The 26,179-nt window shown below is 39.6% G+C and overlaps 1 protein-coding gene and 1 non-coding gene across 4 annotated transcripts in view; one reads left to right on the top strand and one right to left on the bottom strand.

Annotated features, from left to right (window-relative positions):
* FBXW12 (F-box and WD repeat domain containing 12) overlaps nt 1-26,179 on the bottom strand; it is a 76,843-nt gene that overhangs the window by 38,922 nt on the left and 11,742 nt on the right. For all 3 annotated transcript variants that reach the window (XM_043587308.1, XM_043587310.1, XM_043587309.1), the window contains 2 exons: nt 1,749-1,778; nt 855-976 (listed from right to left, as the gene is read on the bottom strand). In XM_043587308.1, coding sequence (XP_043443243.1) covers nt 855-875 — 21 coding nt within the window. In that variant the 5' untranslated portion in view covers nt 876-976; nt 1,749-1,778. The remainder of the gene's footprint in view (nt 1-854; nt 977-1,748; nt 1,779-26,179) is intronic.
* Nucleotides 22,663-22,769, top strand: LOC122488777. Its single transcript, XR_006298700.1, has one exon. It is a non-coding gene; the product is annotated as a U6 spliceosomal RNA (small nuclear RNA).

Below are 26,179 nucleotides of genomic sequence, written 5' to 3'. Positions count from 1 at the left end.
AGTAATAATTTCTGAGGAAAGACTAAGGGAAAACTGAGGAAAAAAGTATGAATATTCAATTCACGAAGAATAACCCAAAAGACACAGCCTCATAGAAAAACATTCAAATTCACTTGAATGAAGAAATGGATATTAAAGTAACAATGCCAAGGGCACCTGGGTGGCTCAGTTGGTTAAGGGTTAAGTGTAGGACTCTTGACCTCAGCTCAGGTCTTGATCTCGGGTCGTGAGTTCAAGTCCCATGTTGGGCTCCAGTGGGCGTGAAGCCTACTTAAAAAAAAACAGGGGTGCCTGGGTGGCTCAGTTGGTTAAGTGTCTGGCTTCAGCTCAGGTCATGATCTCACAGTTCATGAGTTTGAGCCCCACATCGGGCTCTGCACTCACAGTGTGGAGCTTGCTTGGGATTCTCTCTCTCCCTCTCTGCCCCTTCCCCACTCTCTCTCTCTCTGTCTCTCAAAATAAATAAATAAACTTTAAAAATAAAAATAAAGGGGCGCCTGGGTGGCGCAGTCGGTTAAGCGTCCGACTCCAGCCAGGTCACGATCTCGCGGTCCGGGAGTTCGAGCCCCGCGTCAGGCTCTGGGCTGATGGCTCAGAGCCTGGAGCCAGTTTCCGATTCTGTGTCTCCCTCTCTCTCTGCCCCTCCCCCGTTCATGCTCTGTCTCTCTCTGTCCCAAAAATAAATAAACGTTGAAAAAAAAAATTTAAAAATAAAAATAAAAATAAAGTAACAATGCCACATCACCTCTACTCATCAAACAGGTGGGAATGCTGAAATTACTAACGTTGGTGGGAATAAGGAGACTAGCACACTCTTACCTTGCTGGTAGAATTCTGACTTGTTTTCAACCTACCTGGAAAACCATTATCCTCATCCTCTTCCTCTTCCTTCCTCTCCCTTCTCTTTTTCTCCCTGTCTTCTTTCTTTCCCTCCTTCCTTTCTCTAAAGCAGCATCCCACTCCTGTGAATCTCAATCTGCCATAAGAATAAAGAAACAAGAATAAGCTTTCTGCAAAGCTGTGATAGGCAAACATCTAGTGAGGCTACTAATATTAGAGACTGTGGGGTGTAAAAGTTAAAGACCCCAGAGCCAGTTCAAATCCCAGCTCTGCTACTCATCAGATATGTGACTACTGGCAAGTTATTTAATCTGACAGTGTTTCATGTTCCAGATCAGTGACCTGGGGATAACACTATATCTAATTCATAAGTTTGTTTTAATAATTAAAATAGATCATTTGCATAAAGTTTTAAAATAGTCCCTAGGAAACAGTAAACAAAATATAAATGTTTTTCATTGTCAACAAATAAACTGATTCTGCAACTTTAAGGTTTTAATAAAAACATAATCTTGCGATGTAAAACACATTATTAAAATATTATGTTGGCAAAGGTACATAGAAAATAACATTTTTATTCTCTCATCCCTTTCTGTGTATATCAGATTAAATAAGCTGCATCTCAGTGAAAAAGCCGCAGAGACCACTAGTTTTACTTGGTGGATCTGGACAGAGCGTTTATTAAACACTGACCATGGAAATGGCTCTGTGACTGAATCATAGTTCCCTTTGAAGTCAGGTGGTTTCCAATTGTCTTACTTCATCAAAGTTTAAGGAACATAGATTATAGCTCACAAATCATTAAAATTGTTTTTAGTATCATGATGTAATTTTTTATGTCATTAGGAAGGACTTCCACGATGTAAGTGACCCTGTTAAAATAAAAATTTTAATTCCCATCTACTTACGTAACGTGAACATGATTTTTCAGTGTGTATCTGTGGAAATAAAGGATACATATAAAATGGGTGCTAAATCCCGAGTGATTCCAGTGACAAGTGGTATTCAAGGGTACACACACACACTAACTGGACACAATCAGCACCATGCATCACATTCAGAGATGTATAGCTAATAAAAAGTTACTTCTAGGTTAAATAACTATCAAAATTTGTAATATATGCTGTTTGGTTTGATCAATGTATACTACTAACGATTGTGATGATAACCCAAGAGAATTTTATTAATACTTTATATCCTGTGGTCATAGGAAATTGAAAACATCAATTCATTTGCATATTTCTGTTGAAGAAAATTAGAAAAGCCTGACCAGAAAAGATCTGTAAGACGACAGGTCAGGGGGCACCTGGGTGGCTCAGTTGGTTACGTTTCCGACACTTGATTTTAGCTCAGGTCATGATCTCATGGTCATGAGACTGAGCCCCCTCTCATTCTCCCACGTGCTCTCTCGCTCTCTTTCAAAATAAATAAACAAACAAACAAAATAACATTGTGCATAAAGTTGTGGGGAAGGTTGAATGAAAATTTTACTCATTCAAGGAGAAAAAGTATGGAAAGTTTCAAACTGTGAGCTCATGCATGTGTTTTTCAAATTATCGTGGTGACATCAAATCACCATACAATGTAGATTCCACTGGATACATCTTAAAGAATGACTTTTATTTTTATTTACTTATTAGGATTTTATTTTTAAGTAATCTCTACACCCAACTTGGAGCTCCAACTCACAACCCCGAGATCAAGAGTCACACGCTCCACCAACTGAGCCAGCCAGGCACCCCCAACATTTTTATCTTAAAACATCAATATTTAAAATGAGTCAGTCATGGCATGCCTGGTGGCTCAGTAGGTTAAGTGTCTGACTTCAGCTCAGGTCATGCTCTCACAGTTTGTGAGTTCAAGCCCCGTTTTGGGCTCTGTGTTGACAGCTCAGAGTCCGGAGCCTGCTTCAGATTCTGGGTCTCCCTCTCTCTCTCTCTGCCCCTCCCCAACTTGTGCTCTGTTTCTCTGTCTCTCAAAAATAAATAAACATTTAAAGTCTTTTTTAGATAAGTCATTCATTTAATAATTTGTAACCATTTAAACTTAGGATGAAACATTTTACATGTCACTTAAAAATATGTATAAGTGGATACCAAATTTAGAGAGACTGAAAGCAAAAATCTTGAAGACTATCATGGTAGACAATGTGGTCAATCAGAACAGTACTGAGAAGGTGTACTTTACCTCCCAGAACTACGCGACAAGTCCCCATTTAAGTCATTCATCCAGAACTGGGACCTACAGGATTTGTGATACCCAATAACTTCTGAACTTTTCCTTTAAAGTTGGTGTTTTGAGGGACTTTTTTTTCAAGTGGTAGAAAGAGTTACTATTTAGTGCTCGTGGAAAGAGCACTCCGTCCCAGGATTCTTCACCTTCCCTAAACAAAGCTGAACTTGGCAGATTCCAAGTAAGCTTTGGAAAAGTAAGCTTCCACGTTAAGATTCTATGAGTCAGTATTAGAAACATTCTAAATTAAAGGTTTTGATTAAGTGAATATATAGTTTTGACTACTGATAAAATAAGTAACTGTATATGCAAATGTGACAATTTATAGTACTGTGAACACATCTGAAGCTGTCCTGAATACAATGATTGCTCTACAGATAAAAATGCAGGAATTCAAAATTTGGGTAGGACACACCCTAACCTGCTACAGGTTTGGCAAGAACCAGATTCTGGAGTGGACAATACAAACCACCCTTAAAACACTGAAATTGAAACTCATAAGATTTAGGCATTACGGAATTTGGAGTTGGAAGAAATAGGTGGGAGTTATGACTATACCTCCTAACTTCAGAGTTCATACTCTTGGGGGCATTTGGCTGGCTCTGTCCGTAGAGTGACTCTTGCTCTTGGGGTTGTAAATTCAAGCCCCATGTTGGGTGTGGAGATTACTTAAAAAATAATTTAAAAATCTTGGGGTGCCTGGGTGGCTCAGTCGGTTGAGTGTCCGACTCACGGTTTGTGAGTTCAAGCCCCGCGTCGAGCTCTGTGCTGACAGCTCAGAGCCTGGAGCCTGCTTCGGATTCTGTGTCTCCTTCTCTCTCTGCCCTTCCCCCACTTGTGCTCTGTCTCTCTCTATCAAAAATAAATCTAAAAGAAAAAAAAATTTTTTTAATCTTAAAAAAAAACAAAAAACACCACAAAGTTCACTCTCTTCTACTGCCAGGCATACGGGCCTTGAAAAGACATTTACTCCTTCCCCCGCCCATTGTTATTTTATTACCAACAAACTGGAAATAAGAAATATCTCGTCCAGCCTGTTTCTCACAGACACTGCAGGAGCCATAGCAGGTAAAGTGGACTTACTCATTTGCAAATTTTTGAGTAGGAAAAGGGTTATATTATTAATATTTGTTTTCACTCAGGGAAGGTGTTGGGACAGAAATTACCTAGGTATATAATTTGCCTGGAAAATGTATAGGAAAAGTATGGAAACCTGCACATAAATAATGTCAACTGCCTCATGCTACGATATTTTCAATAATGCTTGCTGTTGGTAATACTCCATGGTTTTGCTTGCAATACTGTGATCGATTACTAAAATTAACACCTAAGTAATAATATGGAAGATTAAGAAATGGGAGTGAGTTTTCTGTTTTGTCTCTTTCCATCTTTTTTTATTGTCTATTGATTTAACACGTGTCACTGAACTTCCTAGTGACTGCCTTTCTTACCTCAGAGATAAGTATCAACTTCTAAACATTTAATTGCAAAGTTCTTGTTGCTTATTCTTTACCAAATGATCTCCTTGCAGATAGTCTGTACTAGCTTTTTTTCTAGCATCTTCTAAAATTCCATTTGGGGGATCATTTTCTTCCAATGTCCAATTGCTCTAGGGAAATAAATTAAGCAATTTAATTGCATCAGACAGAATTCATTCCAAATGACCTGAGGAAAGAGCAAACTTGAAGTATTTAGACTTCAATTCCTGGCCAATGAGGGATTGCTCTAAGAACTTGTGCTTCACCTGGAACTTTCTCTACCCTCCCGTCAAAGGCTGCATATTTTCACAGCTTCTCTGCCACTATGAAGGAATTTGTCAAAAGCCGTCCTTGTTCTGGCAGTCTCCGTGTGGGCTGTCTTTGCAGTTGGTGAGTTATATATCCTTGCTCTGCCCAAATTTTCTGGGGTAAATCCAGGATCATAGGAAAATCAGAGGTAAAAGTGGAAGGGCTGTTCAATTTTATTTAATCCTTTTTTTAAATGTTTATTTGTTTTTGAGAGAGAGAGAGAGAGAGAGAGAGAGAAACATGAGCAGAGGAGGGGCAGAGAGAGGAAGACACAGATCCCAAGCAGGCTGCAGGCTCTGAGCTTCAGCACAGAGCCTGACGTGGGACTCGAACTCACTAACTGCAAGATCATGACCTGAGCCAGAGTTGGACATTTAACCGACTGAGCCACCCAGGCTCCCTATTTAGTCCTAATTCCTTTAGGTTACAGATGTAGAAACTGAAACTCAGAGGAAGAAAGGCTTCCCTCAGTGTCATTGGTATCAAAGCTGGGAATCAAATTCTAACCTTTCAAACCCAGGACCACTGAACTTTTCAAAATACCTACTTACTATCCAGGCCTTCAAACCTTAGAAACTTTCATTTTCAGGGTCTATTTACATTTCTCAAACCCAAAAAGAACTTGAGCAGCTCTGTGGAAATAGAATCAGATATTCTTCTGGTCAATGGCTGGTTTTAGAGTTCATGCTTAATGGTAGGGAATCTCTGAGCACCTCAGTGTGGTGCGTTCCAATCTGTGGGGGCTGGTGGCGTGGGTGGTGAAAGAATTCACCCAAGGCAGAGCAAAAGAGATCGAAGTTTCTTGAATACACTGCAAGGGAACAGCAGGCAGGACAGCAAGGGAGAAACTGTCTGCCAGGAGGCGGTGCTGAGAGGCCACAGTAATAGGGCCGAGTGAGGGAGTATGGGGAAGAATGGAGATTTCCCATTTTTTGGTAATCTTCGGAATTGCGCCTCCTCGTAATTGGTCAGTTAGGGCCTATGGCTGTTTTGAGGTAGGTCACGTGATGAGCCTGTGTCAGCTCCGGTGGTCGCTGTGGGTCCTTTTGCCTTCCTCAGGTTTCCATAGCTCAAGCCTCTACACACAACACATCCTTTTTTCATTTGGACTTTGAAACTTTCATTTATCTTCAATTTTTTTACTTTCTATTGGTGCTTTCTCTCACTGAAAACATTTTTTTTCCCAAGCCTCTCACATCTTAAGAGGCTCTGTAACAAATTGAAAACTAATCTCCATGCCTCTCATATCTTATGGGGAAAACTCCTTTCCCTCCTCTGCTGAAGAAAAAACTCTTTCCTTCCACTCCAACACTCCTGACACCAAATGTGTGGGTTTTCCACACCAAGCAATCCTCCCATTTTCTGTGGACACCAATCGGGTGTCTTGCAGTTTAACACAATTATGACACTACTACTGGGCATGCATCCCAACAGTATGGGGTAAGGACTCAATCCCACAAGACTGCCCCTACTTCAGACAGCAATCACAAGACTGGGCCTCCAGCACTTCTAACCAACTAGCTATAACACAGGAATTCCCCTGACTCCATTCTTAGGTTCGATAATTTGCTAGAATGGCTCACAGAACTCAGGAAAGTGCTTTACTTACTATTTCCAGTTTATTATAAAAGGCAGAACTCAGAAACAGCCAAATGGAAGAGAGGCACAGGGCAAGGTAGGTGGGAAGGGACACAGAGCTTCCATATCCTCTGGGGGCACCACCCTCCCGGCACCTCAATGTGTTCAACCTGGATTTTCTCCAAACCCTTTGGTTTAGGATTTTTATGGAGGTTCCATTATGAAGGTGTCTACTGAGAAAAAGAGGCAAAACCGAAAAAAACAAAAACAAAAACAAAAACAAAGACCTTTATTTGAGGTCTCAGAATTGCAATTTGGCAAGAACAGATTCCAGAGCTACCATGTGCTGCTCACATGGGAAAACAAGGGGTTTTTATGAGAAAGGAGGGTAACTACATGATCCTAGATAAATAAGAGAAGAAAAAAACCTCAATTCAGTGCTGACTGGTAGAGCTGCTTTTGATTACTATCTAGTTGGTTATTTTATAGGTACTATCGAATAGAACTCCTCCTGGTGTGCATTAGGTAACTTTTCCATCACGATGAAGGTCATATCCACAGTTTTATGGTCTGAATACCAGTTGTTCTGTTGGATTTTACGAGCAACTCTTTGTAATACAATTAGCACTTCTGGCCCAGTTCGAGAGTTCATTACTTAGAATGGAAAATAGAGCTTCAAAATGGAATCTCTTATGTCTAGCAATTTTGTACAGGGGCACCTGGGTGTCTCAGATGGTTAAGTGTCCAACTTCGGCTCAGGTCATGATCTCACAGTTTGTGAGTTCAAGTCCCACACTGGGCTCTCTGCTGTCAGTGCAGAGCCCGTTCCAGATCCTCGGTCTCCCTCTCTCTTTGTCCCTTCCCCACTTGCTCTCTTTGTGTGTGTGTGTCTCTCTCTCAAAATAAATGAGCTTAGGGGCCCCTGGTGGCTCAGTCAGTTGAGCATCCAACTTCGGCTCATGTCACGATCTTGCGGTCCATGAGTTTGAGCCCCACATACGGCTCTGTGCTGACAGCTCAGAGCCTGGAGCCTACTTCGGATTCTGTGTCTCCCTCTTTCTCTGCCCCCACTCATGCTCTGTGTGTCTCTCTCAAAAATAAATAAATGTTAAAAAAAATTTTTTAAATAAATGAACTTTAAAAAAATTACAGTTCCAGAAAGGCATGATTAAATCATTGTCCTTTGGTGATTAGTTCAATCTCCAGCCCCTCTCCTCTCCAGAGGTTGAGGGGTGGGGCGGAAGGTTCCAATTCTCTAATCCTGTGGTTTTTTCCTCTAGAAACCAGCCCCATTCTCCTCCTCCAAGAGCCACCTCATTAGCATAAACTCAGGTATGGTGGAAAGGGACTTATTATGAATAACAAAAGACACTCCTCTCCCCATCTCTCAGGAAATTACTAGGGTTTTTGGAGCTCTGTGCCAAGAACTGGAGACACACCAAACATGTATTTCTTCTTATATCACACCTCCTCTTCCCTATTAAATGTAATCCTCTCTAAAGATATCCAGATATAGGGGTGCTGACGGCACAGAGCCTGATTGGGATTCTCTCTCTCTCTCAATAAATAAATAAGCATTAAAAAAAACTGAGATAGGGGCGCCTGGGTGGCGCAGTCGGTTAAGTGTCCGACTTCAGCCAGGTCACAATCTCACGGTCCGTGCGTCAGGCTCTGGGCTGATGGCTCAGAGCCTGGAGCCTGTTTCCGATTCTGTGTCTCCCTCTCTCTCTGCCCCTCCCCCGTTCATGCTCTGTCTCTCTCTGTCCCAAAAAAAAAAAAATAAACGTTGAAAAAAAAAAACAAAAAACTGAGATATATTTTTACACTTTCCCATCTCTCACTCAATCCTCATCCCCACTGCTCCTGAGAACACCACCCACTGGCAGCAACCCTCCTGCAAGCACACCGTGTGACCTTCTGGCTAAGTCTTATGCCAACCCTCTGTGAGGAACATCTTTCTTGAAAATCCATCTTTCTTGAAAATCACTCTGTCCTTCTCTAGTTTTGTGGCCTTATATTTTCGCTCAAATCTGTTTCTCTCCTTTGTACCCACATCAACCCTGTTCAGTCGGTGAAACACTTCATGTATCATATAAATCCATGCCTGTCTCACAAAAATGACTCTTCCTTTAAAAAAATTTTTTTAAATGTTTATTTATTTTTGAGAGACAGAGAGACAGAGTGTGAGTGGGGGAGGGGCAGAGAGCGAGGGAGACACAGAATCCAAAGCACAGAGCCCAATGCGGGGCTCAAACTCACGAACCACAAGATCATGACGTGAGCCGAAGTCAGATGCTTAAACTGAGCCATCCAGGTGCCCCTAAAATGACTCTTCCTTAATGAAGGTTTTCATCATTGTTCCCTGAAAGTATTTTTATATTCTCCTTAACTGTTCCTTTTGTCTCCAACTTGACTTCCTCTAACCCACCATCCTACTTCTTAAGAGCTGTCTTTTTTAGGGCAAATCTTATCATAGCTCTGCTGTACGAAACACAAAAGTCTTTGTGATAATTGCCTTATTACTATGATGGGTTTCCTAGTGATAGAGTAGGCAGTTAGTGATACTGGAGCAGGAAACAGGACTTTCTCACCAGTACAAAGATAAAAATCAAGAAACCACCAATCATCCCCAGAACACAAAACAGCTAGAAAAAGACCCCAGGGGATATGCATGCATTATCCCCTATAACCACTGCACTACAGTAACCTATAGCTTCGTTGTAATACATTTATATTGCGGTTGATCCTCCTCATGGAGGATAGCTGACATGACAGTTCCCACAAGGACCTCATAGGGCCAAAAACTCCCTCTCTGGATTGGCAGGAGGAGTCCCTTAGAGGATCAGAAATAGCTCAGACTCAGTCAGAGGCCTCCCTAACTATGACCCATAACCTATGCAAACAAAAAAAACCCAAAAAACAAAAAAAACCCTAATTCTGGTGCAATTGTGACCTCTGGGCCTTCCTCTCCCATTCTGAGAGTGTACTTTCCCCTTAACTGCTATTAAACTCTTGCCTACTTGAGATTTTGGCTCTGAATTCTTTCTTGGCCAAATTCAGAAACTGAGGTTGGTGGTGAGTCAGGGAAGAGACCTGCTGTTGACATCAGCTGTTGACATTAGTTGACATGCCACTTATATACATATCCAATAACTACACACCATATGCTCAGCTCGTTCCAGAAACTGAGCTAGATCCTGGTTATAAGGCAGAAATGGTCCCTGGTCCAACAGTGTGACAGACCAGTGGCTGGAAAGACTGATCAAGTGCCAATAAACTAGTATCCAGAATATATAAAGAACGCTTGCAACTCAATAATAAAGAGACAAATAAGCCAATTTTTAAAAAATAGGCAAAGTAACTGAATAGATATTTCTCCAAAGATGATAAACGAATGGCTAATAAGTACATGAAAAGATGCTCAACATCATCGGTCAGTAGGGAAATATTCATCAAAACCACAATGAGATACCACTTTGTACCCACTATGAGGCTATAATAAAAAAGGGAGAAAATAACAAGGGTCAACAAGAATGTGAAAAACTTGGAATCCTCATACACTGTCACTGGAAATATAAAATGGTTCGGCTTCTTTGAAAAATAGTCCAGTATTTTCTCAAAAGGTCACCATATGACCCAGGGATTCCACTCTTAGGTATATACCTGAGGGAAATAAAAACACATGGCCACACAGAAAATGTGTATAAATGTTCATATCAGCCTTGCTCATAATAGCCTAAAAGTGAAAACAATTCAGATGTCCATTGGTTGATTAATGAATAAGTAAAACATAGTATTTACATCCAATGGAATATTAAATTTAGCTGTAAAGAAGAATAAAGTACTAATGCATACAATAACAGGGATAACCCTTTAAAATATCATGCTGAGTGAAAGAAGATAGACACAAAGACTACACATGTATGATTCTATTTGTATAAAGTGTCCAGAAAGGACAGAAAGTAGATTATTGGTTGTCTGGGGTGGGGGAAGGGAGGGGGTGTGGAGGGAGGAATGAAAAGGGACTGCTGACGAGTACAGGGTTTCTTTTTGGGGTGATGAAAATGATCTCAAACTGATTGTGGTAATGGTTGCACAACTCTGAATATACTAAAAACCACTGTACATTTCAAATGGGTGAATTCTGTGGTATGTAAATCATATCTTAATAAAGCTGTTATATATAAATAGAGTTGATAATATAAATATGATTGTTATATCAGATCATTACAACATATAATTATATATAATAAAGTATTATACACATATACAGTGGACCCTTGAACAATGCAGGGTAAGGGGCACTGACCCTTACTCCCTCATACAGTCAAAATCTGTGTATAACTTTGGGCTCCCCAAAACTTTACTAATAAGCCTACTTTTGACTGGAAGCCTTACCAATAACGTAAACACTTGATTAACATATATTTTGTATGTTATATGTATTGTGTACTGTATTCTTACAATAAAGTAAGTTAGAGAAAAGAAAATGTTATTAAGAAAATCATGGAGGCACCCGGGTGGCTCAGTTGGTTAAGCCTCTGACTTCGGCTCAGGTCATGATCTCATGGTCCATGAGTTCAAGCCCTGCGTGGGGCTCTGTGCTGACAGCTCAGAGCCTGGAGCCTGCTTTGGATTCTGTGTCTCCCTCTCTCTCTGCCCCTCCCTGCTCACGCTATGTCTCTCTCTCTCTCTCTCAAATAAATAAACATTTAAAAAAAGAAAATCATAAGGAAAAATACATTTACATCTCAATATTGTCCTTATTGAAAAAAATCCACATGTAAGTGGACCCACACAGTTCGCTTTGGGCCAAGAGTATGTAAGCTTTTGAAATTAATATAACATTGTATGTTAATTACACTTCAATTAAAAAAAAGAAAAAATATATGGAAGCCTTAATGAAAGTCAGCAGCTTTGAAGGTATCTCAATATAACTGCTTCATGGAAATTTGTAATTTAGAGAGTGTTTTCTAAAACAACTGAGAAGGATTATGAAAGTTGTTATTTACCTATGAAAGGGCAGGGCCAGAATTAAGATCCCCATTTTACATGAGGGAGGGGGCCACAAGTTCCCTATTTCTTCACTTCTCTAGAGAGCAGTATGCATCACAGAAGAACCGGGCCCCTTCTTTTTTTTAAGTTTACTTATTCTGAGGGTGAATGGAGAGAGAGAGAATCCCAAGCGGACTCCATGCTGTCAGAGCAAAGCCTGATGCATGGCTTCATCTCATGGAACTGTGTGATCATTACCTGAGCCGAAATCAAGAGTCAAATGCTTAACCAACTGAGCCACCTGGGTGCCCCAATCCCAGCCCCTTCTTAGGGATCTGATACTCCCTGTGTGCCAACCAGGGTCTCCTTCATCCTAGCTTTCCCCCCTCAGGTCAGAGGACAGAACAACTCTTCTGAATGTGTTTTTGTCTTCCAGATTTCCCTCTTCCTGCAGGTGCAGGGGCTCGCCTACAAGAGATGAAGGTGAGCTCTACTTCCTTGGTTCCCAAGAACAGGAATGGGCAGCACGCCAGTTTCCTCGATAGCCCCAGATTTTCTTCTGAGAGGTGGGGACAGAGGGGGGTGGCATGGGAATAATACACCACAATAAAATCTGGGTCATCAACCATGTGTAGCCCATTTCATATGTTCCTGAGCCTTCTTCCCATGCATTATTCCAGTCAGTTCATACTCTCTTGTGGGATAGAAGGCAAATATTTTGAACCATTAAATGGATGAAATCACAGCTCAAATCCAGGTCTGTCCTATGCTGCAGTGGACATTTTTTCAGCTAAGATATGCCAAAATGTACATCCTGCACCCCACACACTAAGGCCCCACAATGTACTCTCTCTGTCCCCTTCCTTCTATATCTTACCTCTGCTGTGGCGAGTTTGACATCACTAATGTCTGAAGCACCGTATATAAGTCACTCGGTAACGTTCATAAGAAAAGTCTAACCTTGAAAGACATTTTCCTTTCTGTAATCCAACAATCACATTTGGTAGTTGATAGGGCAGGGATTTTCATCCTGATGAGTCTTTTAGCTCAGACTGGGGAGTTCACAGATCATATGTTATATTATAATTTATATTATATTATATTATATTATATTATATTATATTATATTATATTATATTATAATATTGGTTAAGTGCCAGGGGCCAAACACTGAAGTTGCTAAAGACCCTTCTCTAAACTCCAGGTCTAGCGTTCCTTTTTCAGTCCCCCTCCCCCCATTACCAGTGATGATGGTCAGAGGACCTGGAGTAAAGCATCTGAAGCAGCAATCTGTGTCTCATCTTTAGGTTGAGTGCATGGAGAATATAAATAAGTGCTGGTTTATCTCTTACATCAAGCCAAGTGAACCCATATGTGGAGTGACCAGGTTACCTACAGTGGTGAATGCCATCTCTGCTCCAAAATTCTGTAAGTCTTGATTTCTCTTCTCCCTTCTGTCTGTCAGGAGGCTAAAGGTAGACAAGATAGGAGTAACCTCCTCAGAACACTTCCTAATAGTTCGATCTTCCCTCCGGAGACTCCTCCATTTCTTCCATCCTTCCCTATGTTCCCAGAAGGGATCTCATTCACACAATGCAGAAACAGAAAGCCACTGAGGTGAGAGTGTTCTGTCTGGCCTGGCTAAGTATCAAGTGGAAAGTTCTCAGTAGCAAGTAGCCACAGGATTCAGATCATGTGATCACAGATGAGGGTTACCCTCAAGCCCCCTCAGGCCAAAGAACAAATGCTGTTGAAGAAGAGGAGGAGTGGGCTGGGTGTAGAATCTTCCCAGCTGATGGCTTATTGATCTTTGAATGGATATTATTCTCTCAAATAACTTTCTTTAGCTTCCAATTTTCTTTTACCTTTCATGTTTTAGCTATGTGGTTTAGTCTTTGGCCCCATCATATGTTAGAAGATTTGGGAGACAACCACATGAAACGCCCAATTCTTTGGTCTGAGAGGAATAATAGTGAGGCACCAAAGTTTTTATCAAGGAGGCTGCCTTACAGAGGTGGGAGGAGGATTTCCCAATATCTGCTTTCTCCTTTAAGGAGAAAAGCTACACCCCTGGGTAACTAAAATTTAGAGATTAAGTCCAATACTTTAAGAGAGAGAAAAGCAAAGACATGAGAGTAGAAAAAACTTATGTCTTTCTGTTTCCTCTTGTCTTCTTAAAAGAAGAAATAATAATCTTGGTCACAATAACAGATGTTGAGCTGGGCAGGTTTAGACTTTCTTGCATGCCTTGCTGCATAAATATCAAAATTTACACTAGAACCCATAAAACACTTGGTGAGGCAAACAACTTTGGCATCAGCCTCAATCACCGGTATAGACATCTGACAATCAGAATGCACAATCTGGGGAACTTAGACCATCATAGACTCATAGGATGCTAAAACCAAGAGATACTGGAGAAACGGCTTCCAGAGAATTCACACTGACTATATTTTTTGAAATATTTTCTTAGTAGTTAAAATGGGAATTAAAAGTAATTTACTATAATCTAGTTTGGATTGATACATTAATTATGAAAGTATTTTAAAAACTTTGCTCCTATATAGCCCCATGCTTATTCACCCTTCTTTGTATATTATTATCATGCAAATTATACTTCTATACATGTATGCCCATCAACATAGATTTGTAATTGTTGCTTTAGTTAGTTGTCTTTTAACTCAGGAGAAAAAAGTTTACAGAGAAAAAATACATTTATACTATGTTTTCTATTTTCCTATGTAGTTACCTTTATTGGTTCGCTTTGTTTCTTCATGTGGATTTGAGTTTCTGTCTAGTGTCCTTTCACTTCAGTCTAAAGTACTGTCTTTAGTATTTTGAAGCAACAGATTCTCCCAATTTTTGTTAATCTGGCAATGTTTTAATCTCTTCTTCCTTCCTTTCCTCCCTTTCCTTCCTTTCCTTCCTTCCTTCCTTCCTTCCTTCCTTCCTTCCTTCCTCCCTCCCTCCTTTCTTTCTTTCTCTCTCTCTCTTTCTTTCTTCTTTCTTTCAGAGAGAGAAAGAGAGTGTGAGCGAGGGAGAGGGGCAGAGGGAGAGAGAGAGAGATCTTAAGTAGGCTGCACACTCAGTGCAGAGCTTGACGTGGGGCTCAGTCCGACATGGCACCGTGACTTGAGCCAAAATCAAGAGTCAGACACACACCTTTATTTCTGAAGAGAATACTGTTTGCTGGTTATAGACTCAGTTGACAGTCACTTTCTTTCAGCACTTTATATCATCTTACTGTCTTCTGGCCATGGTTTCTGATGAGAAATCAGGTGTTAATCCTACAGAGGATCAGAGTATGTGATAATTCATTTCTCTACTGCTTCTTTCAAGATTCCCTCTTTGTCTCATCTTTCCACAGTTTGATAATGATTTGTCCATATGTGGATCTCTTTGAGTTTATCCTATTTTGAGTTTATTGAACTTTTTGGATGTGTATATTAATGCCTATTTATTTATTTATTTTTAATGTTTTATTTATTTTTGAGGGAAAGAGACAGAGCATGAGCATGAGCATGAGCAGGGGAGGAGCAGAGAGAGAGGGAGACACAGAATCCGAAGCAGGCTCCAGGCTCCGAGCTGTCAGCACAGAGCCTGACGCGGGGCTTGAACTCACGAACCGTGAGATCATGACCTGAGCCGAAGTAGGACGCTCAACCAACTGAGCCACCCAGGCACCCCCTATTAATGCCTTTTTAATCAAATTTTTAATCAAAGTTAGAAAGTTTCAGCCCTTATTTCTTCAAATGTTTTTTTTAATTTAATTTAATTTAATTTAATTTAATTTAATTTATTTTTAGTTTATTTACTTTTGAGAGAGAGGGGGGTGGGCAGGGAGAAAGAGAGAGGGAGAGAGAAGAATCCTAAGCAGTCTCTCAGTGGCAGAGCCCGATGCAGGGCTCAATGTCATGACTATGAGATCATGACCTGAGCTGAAATCAAGAGTCAGACACTTAAGAGGCACCTGAGTGGCTCAGTTGGTTAAGCATCTGACTTCAAATCAGGTTATGATCTCATGGTTCCTGAGTTCAAGCCCCGCGTTGGGCTCTGTGCTGACAGCTGACAGTTGGGCTCGAGCCTGGAGTCTGTTTCAGATTCTGTGTCTCCTCTCTCTGTGCCCCTTCCTCACTCTCTCTCTCTCTCTCTCTCTCTCTCAAAAATAAACATTAAAAAAAATTTTTTTTTTAAGAGTCAGATACTTAACTGAGCCATCCAGGTGCCCCTTCAAATATGTTTTCTGTCCTCTCCTCTCCTCTCTTTCTGGGACTCCAATATGTTGATACTCTTGTTGGAGGCCTCCATTTCTTTGTACCTCTGTTCATTTTTTTCCCCCAAATTTGACCTGGCTTTTTCTTTTACTTGCTATCTGAAGTATTTTGACCCACTCTGCTCATTTTTCATTACTTTTTCTTTCTTTTCCTCAGAATGGACAATATTAATTGACCTATCTTCAAGTTCACTTACTCTTCTGCCTGCTCAAGTCTGATGTTGATCCTCTTCAGTGAATTTTTCATTTCAGATAATTACATTTTTACACTTGACCTTAGCCAAAAGGCCAAGAAACGATCAGATAATTATATTTGTCACTTCAATAATTTCTATTTGGGTTGTTTATGAAATATATTTCTATTGCTTTATTGATATTCTCTATTTGACGAGACATTATTCTCATACTTTCCTTTAGTTCTTTGGACATAGTTTTCTTTAGTTCTTTAAATATATTTAAAATAACTAATTTAAAGGCCACCTAGGTGGCTCAGATCAGACCCTGCATGGGGCTGGCTGCTGTTGACACAGAGCCCACTTCCGATCCTCTGTCTCCTTCTCTCTCTGCCCATCCCCCGCTCATGCTTTCTCTCTCAAAAATAAATAAAACATTAAAAAAATAATTTAAAATCATTGTCTCATAAGTCTAATATCTGGGCTTCCTCAGTGACTGTTTCTATTGATTGCTTTTTATCCTGTGTATGGGCCATACTTCCTTGTTTCTTTGCATACATCACAATTTTTTGTGATTTTAAATAATATGTTGTGGCAACACTGGAAATCAGATTCTCTCCATTCTCCAAGGTTCGTTGCTATTGCTGTTTGTTGTTGCTGCTGCTATTTATTAGTTTAATGGTTTCTGGAATAATTCTGTGAAGTCTGCCTTCTTTGTCATGTATGGTCACTGACAAGTCCTACTCAGTTATCTTAGTGGTCTCATAGGGATTAGACAAAATTTTCCTCAAATGGTTGGAACCAATAAATCTCCCAGTTTTTGCCAACAAAAACATTGTATGTGTTGAGGAATGTCTTCAACACTTAGCTTTCGCTTCCTGCTTTTGGAGAGCTTCAAGATTAGCCAGAGCTGAGAGCTTAAGGACTTCTCAGGTCTTTCCTGATCATGCACATAGCCCTACACATGTTCATGGTCCTCTAGATTCCCAGGAATTTCTTAGTGCTTTTCAAAACCTCCTATGGATATCTCATTCCTCCACCTTTACTTTTAAGCTTTTGGTTGGCTTATTGTTTTCCTCCAACTGCTATCCACCATAAGACAGCCATGATACTGAAACATTGCCTCTGATTGTTTTCAACAAATGCTCCCAGGGGAAAAGGCTGTTCACACTGGGGTATCTCTGAGTTAGGTCAAACAAAAACAGCTCTCCAAGTGGGTCTTCTAGAGAACCATCAGACAGGTCAAGGAATGACAATTCTTTGGTAATGGTACTCTGAAGGAGTTCCCAAACCATCTTGTCCCCTCTAGGTGCTGCCGGGCTGCTTGTTTTCACTATGATACAGAGCTGTTGTTTTTTAATACTACTATAGATCTGAGATCCCATTTCCATTTTTGCAAAGGAAAAAAAAGCCATTGGTACATAGACTTTGTAGATTGCTTTGGATATATGGACATTTTGACAATATTCAGTCTTCCAACCCATGAGCATGGGGGAGGCTTCCATTTATTAGGACATTTTCTTTCAGAAATGTTTTGTAGTTTGTGGTGTACAAGTCTTTCACCTACTGGGCTAAATTTATTCAGAGGTATTTTATTTTTTTGGATGCTATTGTAAATGGAATTGTTTTATTAATTTTATTTTCAGATTGTTCACTGATGCTGTATAGAAACACAACTGACTTTCATGTGTTGGTCTGTACCCTGAAACAATCTAATTATTAGCTTTAGTAGTTTTTATGTGAATTTTTTGGGATTTTCTATATGTAGAATCATGTCCTCTTCAAATAGAGATAGTTTTACTTCTTTCCAATTTGGATCACTCTACCTACCACAGCTTTATTGAGGTAAAACTGACAAATAAAATTTTGGATGCCTTTATTTTCTCTTTCTTGCCTAAAGCTCTGGCTAGAACTTTTAGCATAATGTTGAATATCAGTGGTAAAAGTAGGTATCCTTGTCTTGTTCCTGATCTTAGAAAGAGATCTTTCAAGGGTACCTGGGTGGTTCAGTCGGTTAAGCATCTGACTTCATCTCAGGTCATGATCTTGCAGTTTGTGGGCTCGAGCCCCAATTCGGGCTCTGTGCTAACAGCTCAGAGCCTGGAACCTGCTTTGGATTCTGTGTCTCCCTCTCTCTCTCTGCCCCTCCCCCACTCATGCTCTGTCTCTCTCCCTCTCAAAAATAAACATTAAAATTTTTTTAATAAACATTAAAAAATTTAAAAAAAAATAATGAAAGAGACCTTCCAGTCTTTCACCATTGAGTATGATATTTGTTGTGGGGTTTTCATAAATGTTCTTTATCATGTTGAGGAAGTTCCCTTCTAGTCTTTCTTTTTCTGAGTGTTTTTATTATGAAAAAGTGTTGAATTTTGCCAAATACTATGAGGGTTTTGTTAAATGTCAATTGAGAAGAACAGGTCTTTTTTTACCTCCTTCGTTCTATTAAGTGATGTTATTGCATAGGTATGGTTGATATTTTTAGGTTGAACCACACTGCACTCTTGGGATAAATCTTGCTTGGTCATAGTGTGTACTTCTTGTAATATGCTGTTGGATTCAGTTTACTAGTATTTAGTTGAGAATTTTTGCATTTATATTCATAATGGATATTGGCCTATAGTCTTTTTAATTTTTTTTTGAATGTTTATTTTTGAGAGAGAGACAGAACATGAATGGGGAAGGGGCAGAGAGAGGGAGACACAGAATCCAGAGCAGGCTCCAGGCTCTGAGCTGTCAGCACAGAGCCCAACTTGGGGTTCGAACTCCCAAACTGTGAGATCATGACCTGAGCTGAAGTTGGACACTTAACCAACTGAGCCACCCAGGCACCCCTATAGTCTTGTTTGTGTGCGTGTGTGTGATGTCTTTATCTTTGCTATCATGGTAATTCTGGATTCATAGAATGATTAGAAAGTATTTTTTCCTCTTCTATTATCTGGAAGAATTTGAAAAGAACTGGCATTCTCTCTTAAATGTTTGGTAGTATTCACTAATGAAGATATTTGGTCTTGAACTTTTCTTTGTTAAGAGGTTTTTTTCATTGCTGATTCAAGCTCTTTACTTGATATAGATCTTGAGATTTTTTCTTTCTTGAGTCAGTGTAGGTAATTTGTGTTTCTAGGAATTTGTCCATTTCATCCAGGCTATCTAATTTGTTGACACTTATTCATAGTATTCCTTAAAAATCATTTTTTATTTATGTAAGGTCAGTAATAATGCCTTAACTTTCATCAAATTCATACCTTAATTTTATTGTACATTCTCTTTATGATACCCTGTATTTCTACTTAAATATTCAAGATGATTTTGAATTTTCTATATTTGATTTAATGCTAAGTATGCTTTGTACATCCAGTATCTTTGACAAACAAACATCTATAACAACAGGTATTCTAAAATACTTGTTACAGGGGTGCCTGGCTGGCTCAGTCGGTGGAGCATGTGACTCTTAATCTTGGGGTTGTGAATTCAAGCCCTAAGTCGGGTATGGATATTACTTAAAAATAAAATCTTATTTTAGAATTTTTAAAAAATGTTTGCTTATTATTGAGAGAGAGAAAGAAAAAGAATGAGCAGGGGGAGGGGCAGAGAGAGAGAGAATCCCAAGCAGGCTTTTGTGCTCTCAGTGCAGAGCCCAACACGGAGCTCGATCCCATGAACTGTGAGATCATGACCTGAACTGAAATCAAGAGTTGACGCTTAAACAACTGAGCCACCCAGGATCCCCAAAATTAAATCTTAAAAAAAAAAAGAAATAAAATAAAATATTTGTTACATAAGAATTCACTATAATCAGAGTGTTTTTCCTTCTCAAATTTAGCTAAAGATTATCAAATAAAATTTAGTCATAATGTATAATATGCCATAAAGTAAAAAATGATCATTTCAAAATATAATTCTTTCAGATATGAAGGGCTAAACATAACTAAACTGTATGATGGACCTTGTGTAAGTAAAGTCACTTTCATTCTTCACTTTTAGGAATAAATCAGATATACTGATATGTTGTAGAGAGTTTTAAATGTTTTGTTATAAAAACTTCCAAGCATAAAACTAGATACAATAGTAAATATCATATGCCTATTACATCAATCCAACCAAGTACAAAGTGTTTGCCACATTTCCTTCCTTTATAATTTCTTCTTTCTTTGCTTAGGTATATTAACACATGGCTTGGACATCATGTCATTTCACTCTCAGAAGTGTGGACATTTCCGTACATGCCCATAATTCTGTTATCACACCTAATTAGTTCCCTGTCATCTTCTAATATGTACTTCATGTTCAAATTTTCCCAGCCATCTCAAAAATAATACCTGCTGGGGAAATAAAAGTATTTTAGCCTAATAACTCAGTAGTAAAGAACATCCAGTCCATCCTTTCTGTTCCCTGTCATGCCCAATTTCTGGGATATTGACAAAAGACATTAATTGGAACATGAAAGGTTATTCTGCGACGAATGGACCAGGTCTTGCTTAGCTCTGGTCTAGATATTGTGTCTTTGACCTTAGAGTCATAAGGCCAAAGCAAGAACTCGGCTGATGCCATAGAGATCATTGTAGAATTATGAGGCATATAAATAAGACTGGAGAGGGGCCCCCAGGTGGCTTAGTCAGTTAAGCGTCCGACTCTTGGTTTCAGTTCAGGTCATGATCTCATGGTTCATGAGTTTGAGCCCTGCATCAGGCTCTGTGCTGATGGCCTAGAGCCTACTTGCAATTCTGTCTCCCTCTCTCTCTGTCCCTCCCCTGCTATCTATGTCTCTCAAAATAAATAAGAGAGACTCTTTAAAAAAAAGAGAGAGAGGGGCGCCTGGATGGCGCAGTCGGTTAAGCGTCCGACTTCAGCCGGGTCACGATCTCGCGGTCCGTGAGTTCGAGCCCCGCGTCAGGCTCTGGGCTGATGGCTCAGAGCCTGGAGCGTGTTTCCGATTCTGTGTCTCCCTCTCTCTCTGCCCCTCCCCCGTTCGTGCTCTGTCTCTCTCTGTCCCAAAAATAAATAAACGTTGAAAAAAAATTAAAAAAATAATAATAAAAAAAAGAGAGAAATAAAACTGAAGAAAATCATCTTGGAACAAAATATGAAGAAGGTTGAAGGTAAAACAGGTAAAATGATTACATGCTTTTGTAATAACTCTATGACAATATCTTTTAATATAATCTCAGTGACAAGTTGACAAGGCTCAACTGATGTATATAGACCACCATACATATTACTTGGGGAAGGCCTATAACCGAAAGTTCTCTAGTTCCACTAGAGAGAAATCATGGTGGCAGGTTTGGGGGCAGCCTGGGTGAGACTAGTCTAGAAATCAACTGGTACACTGTGGAAGGTGTCTTCATGGAGTTACATGCAATTTTCAGAATAAATCAGACATACATTTAGAAGTATGAGTAGATCTCAAAATACTGCACTGAGAGAAAAAGCAAGAGAAGGAATAATACAAGTAACACCATACCGTTATATAAACTAAAAATAACACAAACAATATATATTTTATCCAAACACATAAACAAAAAGAGATACACTGAACTCATTAAAATCATTGGCTATAGTGTGGGGAGAAAGAGAGGAAACAAATAAATGAATGAATAGTGGCCCCTCCCCACAGCCCTTTCCCAAAGCACAATGGAAACTGTTTTTGACAGGATCACCAAAAAAATAACAATATCCTTGACAGGAAGACCAACAATGATCACTGATTGATTGCCAACCATGTACCCTGCACTGTGTCACATGCTTTGCCTATATCTACTCCCCTGTGTTTCTACAACCCCTGCCATGAGGAAGGTATTGCTATTAGCTATGTTTCATAATGAAAAATGGAGAGGTCCACAGAGGGATGTGACTTGCCCAAGGATACACAGCTAGGAACGGGAAGGACCGAGTCCTGAACCTGGCTAGTCAGCCTCCAGACCCTGTTCTTTAACACCACTTTCTGTGCTGCCCATGGCACCCCATGTGCCTCTGACTTCAACTCTGCTCCACTCCAACTTCCTCCTCCTCTACCCTCCACCTTTCTGCCCCATGGCTCTCCTGGGGTCCAAAGACTCACATAGGCACCTGCATCCTTAGCTCTCCTCATCTCTTCCCACTTCCACTCTGTGCTTTTGTTCTCCAGTGAAATTAGAAGGTCTCTAGTCTGCCTTAATTCGCAGAATAATTGTTTAGCATTCCTCCTATAGGACTATGGGTGTAGTTATTAATGTGGTACCTTTTCTCTTCATTTTCCCAAATTTGATTTCTCTAAGCAGGTATTTCCTTTGCAGGAAAACTCCTGAACTTTACCATGAAGAATTACAGAACTTGCTGAATCACCAGATGATCACGGGGAACATAATGGCTGCCACTTCAAGTATTACTCCCTGTAGAAGAAAATGCTGGCACTGGAGGAAACCAATGGTTAGAGGATCAAACTCCTTGAGATTTTGCTTCTTCGATAAATGATTCTCAGTAGAAAATATGGCTGGCAAACACTTCTCTTGGTTAATAAGAATATGTTAAAAATATCAACTATTCTGTGTTCTCATCCCAAAACTACATGACTTATGCCTCGGGGTCCCTCTGTTCTTGTATAGATTGTGAGCAAATGACCACAGAAATCTAAACAAGGGGATAGATACCTCAAGGGCAGCTCTATTTATAACCTGAGGGCTCTCCAGTCATTACCAAGCTGAATATGTCATGTGAGTGATGTGGCTTTCAATACACCAGGATCTGGTTTGAGAAATTAACAACCATAACATAAAAGAGAGACTACTATTCAAAGAATACGTATTGAGTGCTCGCTTTGGCAGCACATAAACTAAAATTAGAACGATGCAGAGGAGATTAGCATGGCCCCTGTGCAAGGATGACACACAAATTCATGAAGCTTTCCATATTTTTTGGAAGCCAATTTGACAATAAATTATATTTAAAAAAATGAATAAATAAATAAATAAAACAAAAAAACAAAGAAAATATATTGAGCACAATACTTGGAGTAATTCCTGGCCACAGTAAGGTTTCTAAATAAATACTCTACAAGCACTAACTTCTCTATCTCACGATAAACTTAGGAAGTATACCCCCATTTTAATGACAAAGGAACCGAGGCTTAGAGAGTTTCACGTAATTCCACAGTGAAGATTCTACTAGAAGAAACTGCATAGATCCTTATATAAAACATACAGTTAGGGTCCTAGGGAAACACATACACACACACACACACACACACACACACACACGAGACTGAGAAAGGATGAGGAAATACATGCTTATGTTAATATATGTTTATTTCTTATGCTTTAATGCTTTTGCACTTTCCTAAAATTATAAACTGAAGACTAATGATATCACTCAGGACTAAGGACATTTACTCAACATAATCTAGAAGTTACAGTTATTTGCTCCAATTTCTTCTCACTTCTTAGGACACAGCATAACAAGAATGAAAAGAATAGAGTGAGAGTCTTATCAGAAGTTCTTAAATGAACCCCAGGCAGCATTCATTAATAAATTAAAAGGCCTCCCAAACTCAGAAATTCTAATGCAAAACCAGAATTAGGAACCATCTGACTCAATGATCTTCTTGAGGTCCCATGCAACACAGAGATCCTACAATTCTAAAGAGAAAATTATTTATATCTGATGGCACTATTTGCTCAGTGTGGATATGTCTTTTCTTCAGATATGAGAGACTGAAAGTGTCTATAGAAATAAAAGAGGTGGACAGAGATTTAATATGAGGGTGAAATTGTTTAAGGGGGAAAGAGGAGATGAGAAGAAGAGACAAAGTGGAAACCTCCACTGAACTCATGCTGGTGGGTTCAAATCTGCTCCAACATGACCTGCACACATACATAAAATGTCATTTGTATGATGATAACACCACAAAGGAAGAGGTAGATGGAGCTATATAGGAGCAATATTGAGCATTAAAATTAAGATGGAATTAACATGAACTAGATTGTTATAAGTTAAGATATTAATTGGGGCGCCTGGGTGGCTCAGTCAGTTAAGCGTCCGACTTCAGCTCAGGTCATGATCTCATGGTCCGTGAGTTCGAGCCCCGCATCGGGCTCTGTGCTGACAGCTCAGAGCCTGGAGCCTGCTTCGGATTCTGTATCTCCCTCTCTCTCTGACCCTCCCCCATTCATGCTCTGTCTTTCTCTGTCTCAAAAATAAATAAACATTAAAAAAAAATTAAAAAAAAAAGATGTTAATTGCAATCCCTAAGGCAATCACTAAGGAACTAACTAAAAAAATATAGTAAAAAAAATGACAAGGGAATGAAAACAGTACACTCAAAAATATTTAACATACAAGAAAAATCAATAATGGAAGAATAGAAGAACAAAAAAGACAAGACAGATAGAAAACAAATAACAAAATGGCACAGGACAATCCTACCTTATCCACAGCTATGTGAACATTAACATCAAAAAGAGATTGGCAGAATGAATAAAAACACAATCCAATTAGATGCTGTCCACAAGAGATACATTTTTAATTTTTTTTTAATGTTTATTTTTGAGAGAGAGAGAGAGACACACACACAACAAAGTAGGGGAGGGGCAGAGAGAAAGGGAGACACAGAATTCGAAGCATGCTCCAGGCTCTCAGCTGTCAGCACAGAGCCTAACGCAGGGTTGAACTCATGAACTGTGAGATCGTGACCTGACTCTTAACCGACTGACCCTCCCCGGTGCCCCAAGAGATACATTTTGGATTCTAAGACACAAATAGGTTGAAAATAAAGGATGAAAAAAGATGAGCCATGCAAACAGTAACAAAAAGAAACCTGGAGTGGCTATACTACTAGCAAACAAAACAGAATTTAGACAAAAACTGTTACCAGAGACAAAGGATTTAAAAATTTTTTTTTTCTTTTTTAATTTGAGAGACAGCACTCGTGCAAGTGGGAGATGGGTAGAGGGAGAGGGAGAGAGAGAATATTAAGTAGGCTCCATGCCCAGCATAGGGCCAGACGTGGGGCTCAATCTGACAACACTGGGATTGTGACCTGAGCCAAAATCAAGAGTCAGATGCTTAATCGACTGAGGCACTCAGGCGCCCCCCCACCCAGGATATTTTATAATGATCAAAGAATCAAACCATCAAGAGGGCATATAAATATAAAAATTTTTGCAACTAAAAATAGAGCCCCCAAAATTCATGAAGCCAATTAGAGAGAAATAGACAATTCCACAATAACAGCTGGAGATTTTGGGGCACCTGGGTGGCTCAGTCAGTTAGGTGTCCGATTTTGGCTCAGGTCGTGATCTCACGGCTTGTGAGTTCAAGTCCCGCGTTGGGGTCTGTGCTGAAGGCTCAGAGCCCGGAGCCTGTTTAGGATTCTGTGTCTCCCTCGCTCTCTGCCCCTCCCCCGCTCACACTCTGTCTCTGTCTCTCAAAAATAAGCATTTAAATAAATAAATAAATAAATAAATAAATAAATAAATAAATTTTAAAGCGCATACCAGCCAATGCAGCAATACTTCCAAGGGTGTAAAACACTGCAAAAATCTTAAAAAAAATAAAAATAATAATAATAGCTGGAGATTTCAACATCCCCTTTTCAATCCTGGATAGAGCAACTAAGCAGAAGATCAAAAGTAAAGTAGAAGACTTGAATAACTATAACTATACAGACATCACAGACCCCACTAGACATCTACAGAACACTTCATACAACAATAGCAGAATTACACATATTTCTCAAGTGCACGTGAAATATTCTCGGATAGACTATATCCCGGACCATTAAAAATGTCCAATAAATTTAAAAGGATTGAAATCATACAAAGTATGTTTTCTGATCACAATGGACTAAAATTAGAAATCAATAGAAGGAAATACCTAAGAAATAGCTAACAAAATTATTGGCAAATACCTAACAAACCTATGTATACATTTTCCTTCCAAGCCAGTAATCTCACTCCTCTAAGAATCTACCACTCTGAAGAGACACCTCTGTACAAAAATATATATGTGTGAGGTGCCTGGGTGGCTCAGTTGGTTGAGCGTCCAGCTTTGGCTCAGGTCATGATCTCATGGTTTGAGTTTGAGCTCCACGTCGGGCTCTGTGCTGACAGATCAGAGTCTGGAGCTGCTTCGGATTCTGTGTCTCCCTCTCTCTCTGCCCCTCTCCTACTCCTCTGTCTCTCAAAAATAAATAAATGTTAACGATTAAAAAAAAAATGTGTGTGTGTGTGTGTGTGTGTGTGTGTGTGTGTGTGTAGTTATTCACTGCAGCATTGTTATTGCAAATTACTGAAAACAACCTAAATGTCCATGTATAGGAGAGTGGTTAA

The sequence above is a fragment of the Prionailurus bengalensis genome, chromosome A2, assembly GCF_016509475.1.
Source record: "Prionailurus bengalensis isolate Pbe53 chromosome A2, Fcat_Pben_1.1_paternal_pri, whole genome shotgun sequence".
NCBI classification, from domain to species: domain Eukaryota; kingdom Metazoa; phylum Chordata; class Mammalia; order Carnivora; family Felidae; genus Prionailurus; species Prionailurus bengalensis.
The sequence above is the reverse complement of the archived record's forward strand: the minus strand, read 5'-3'. Positions and strand labels throughout refer to the sequence as shown.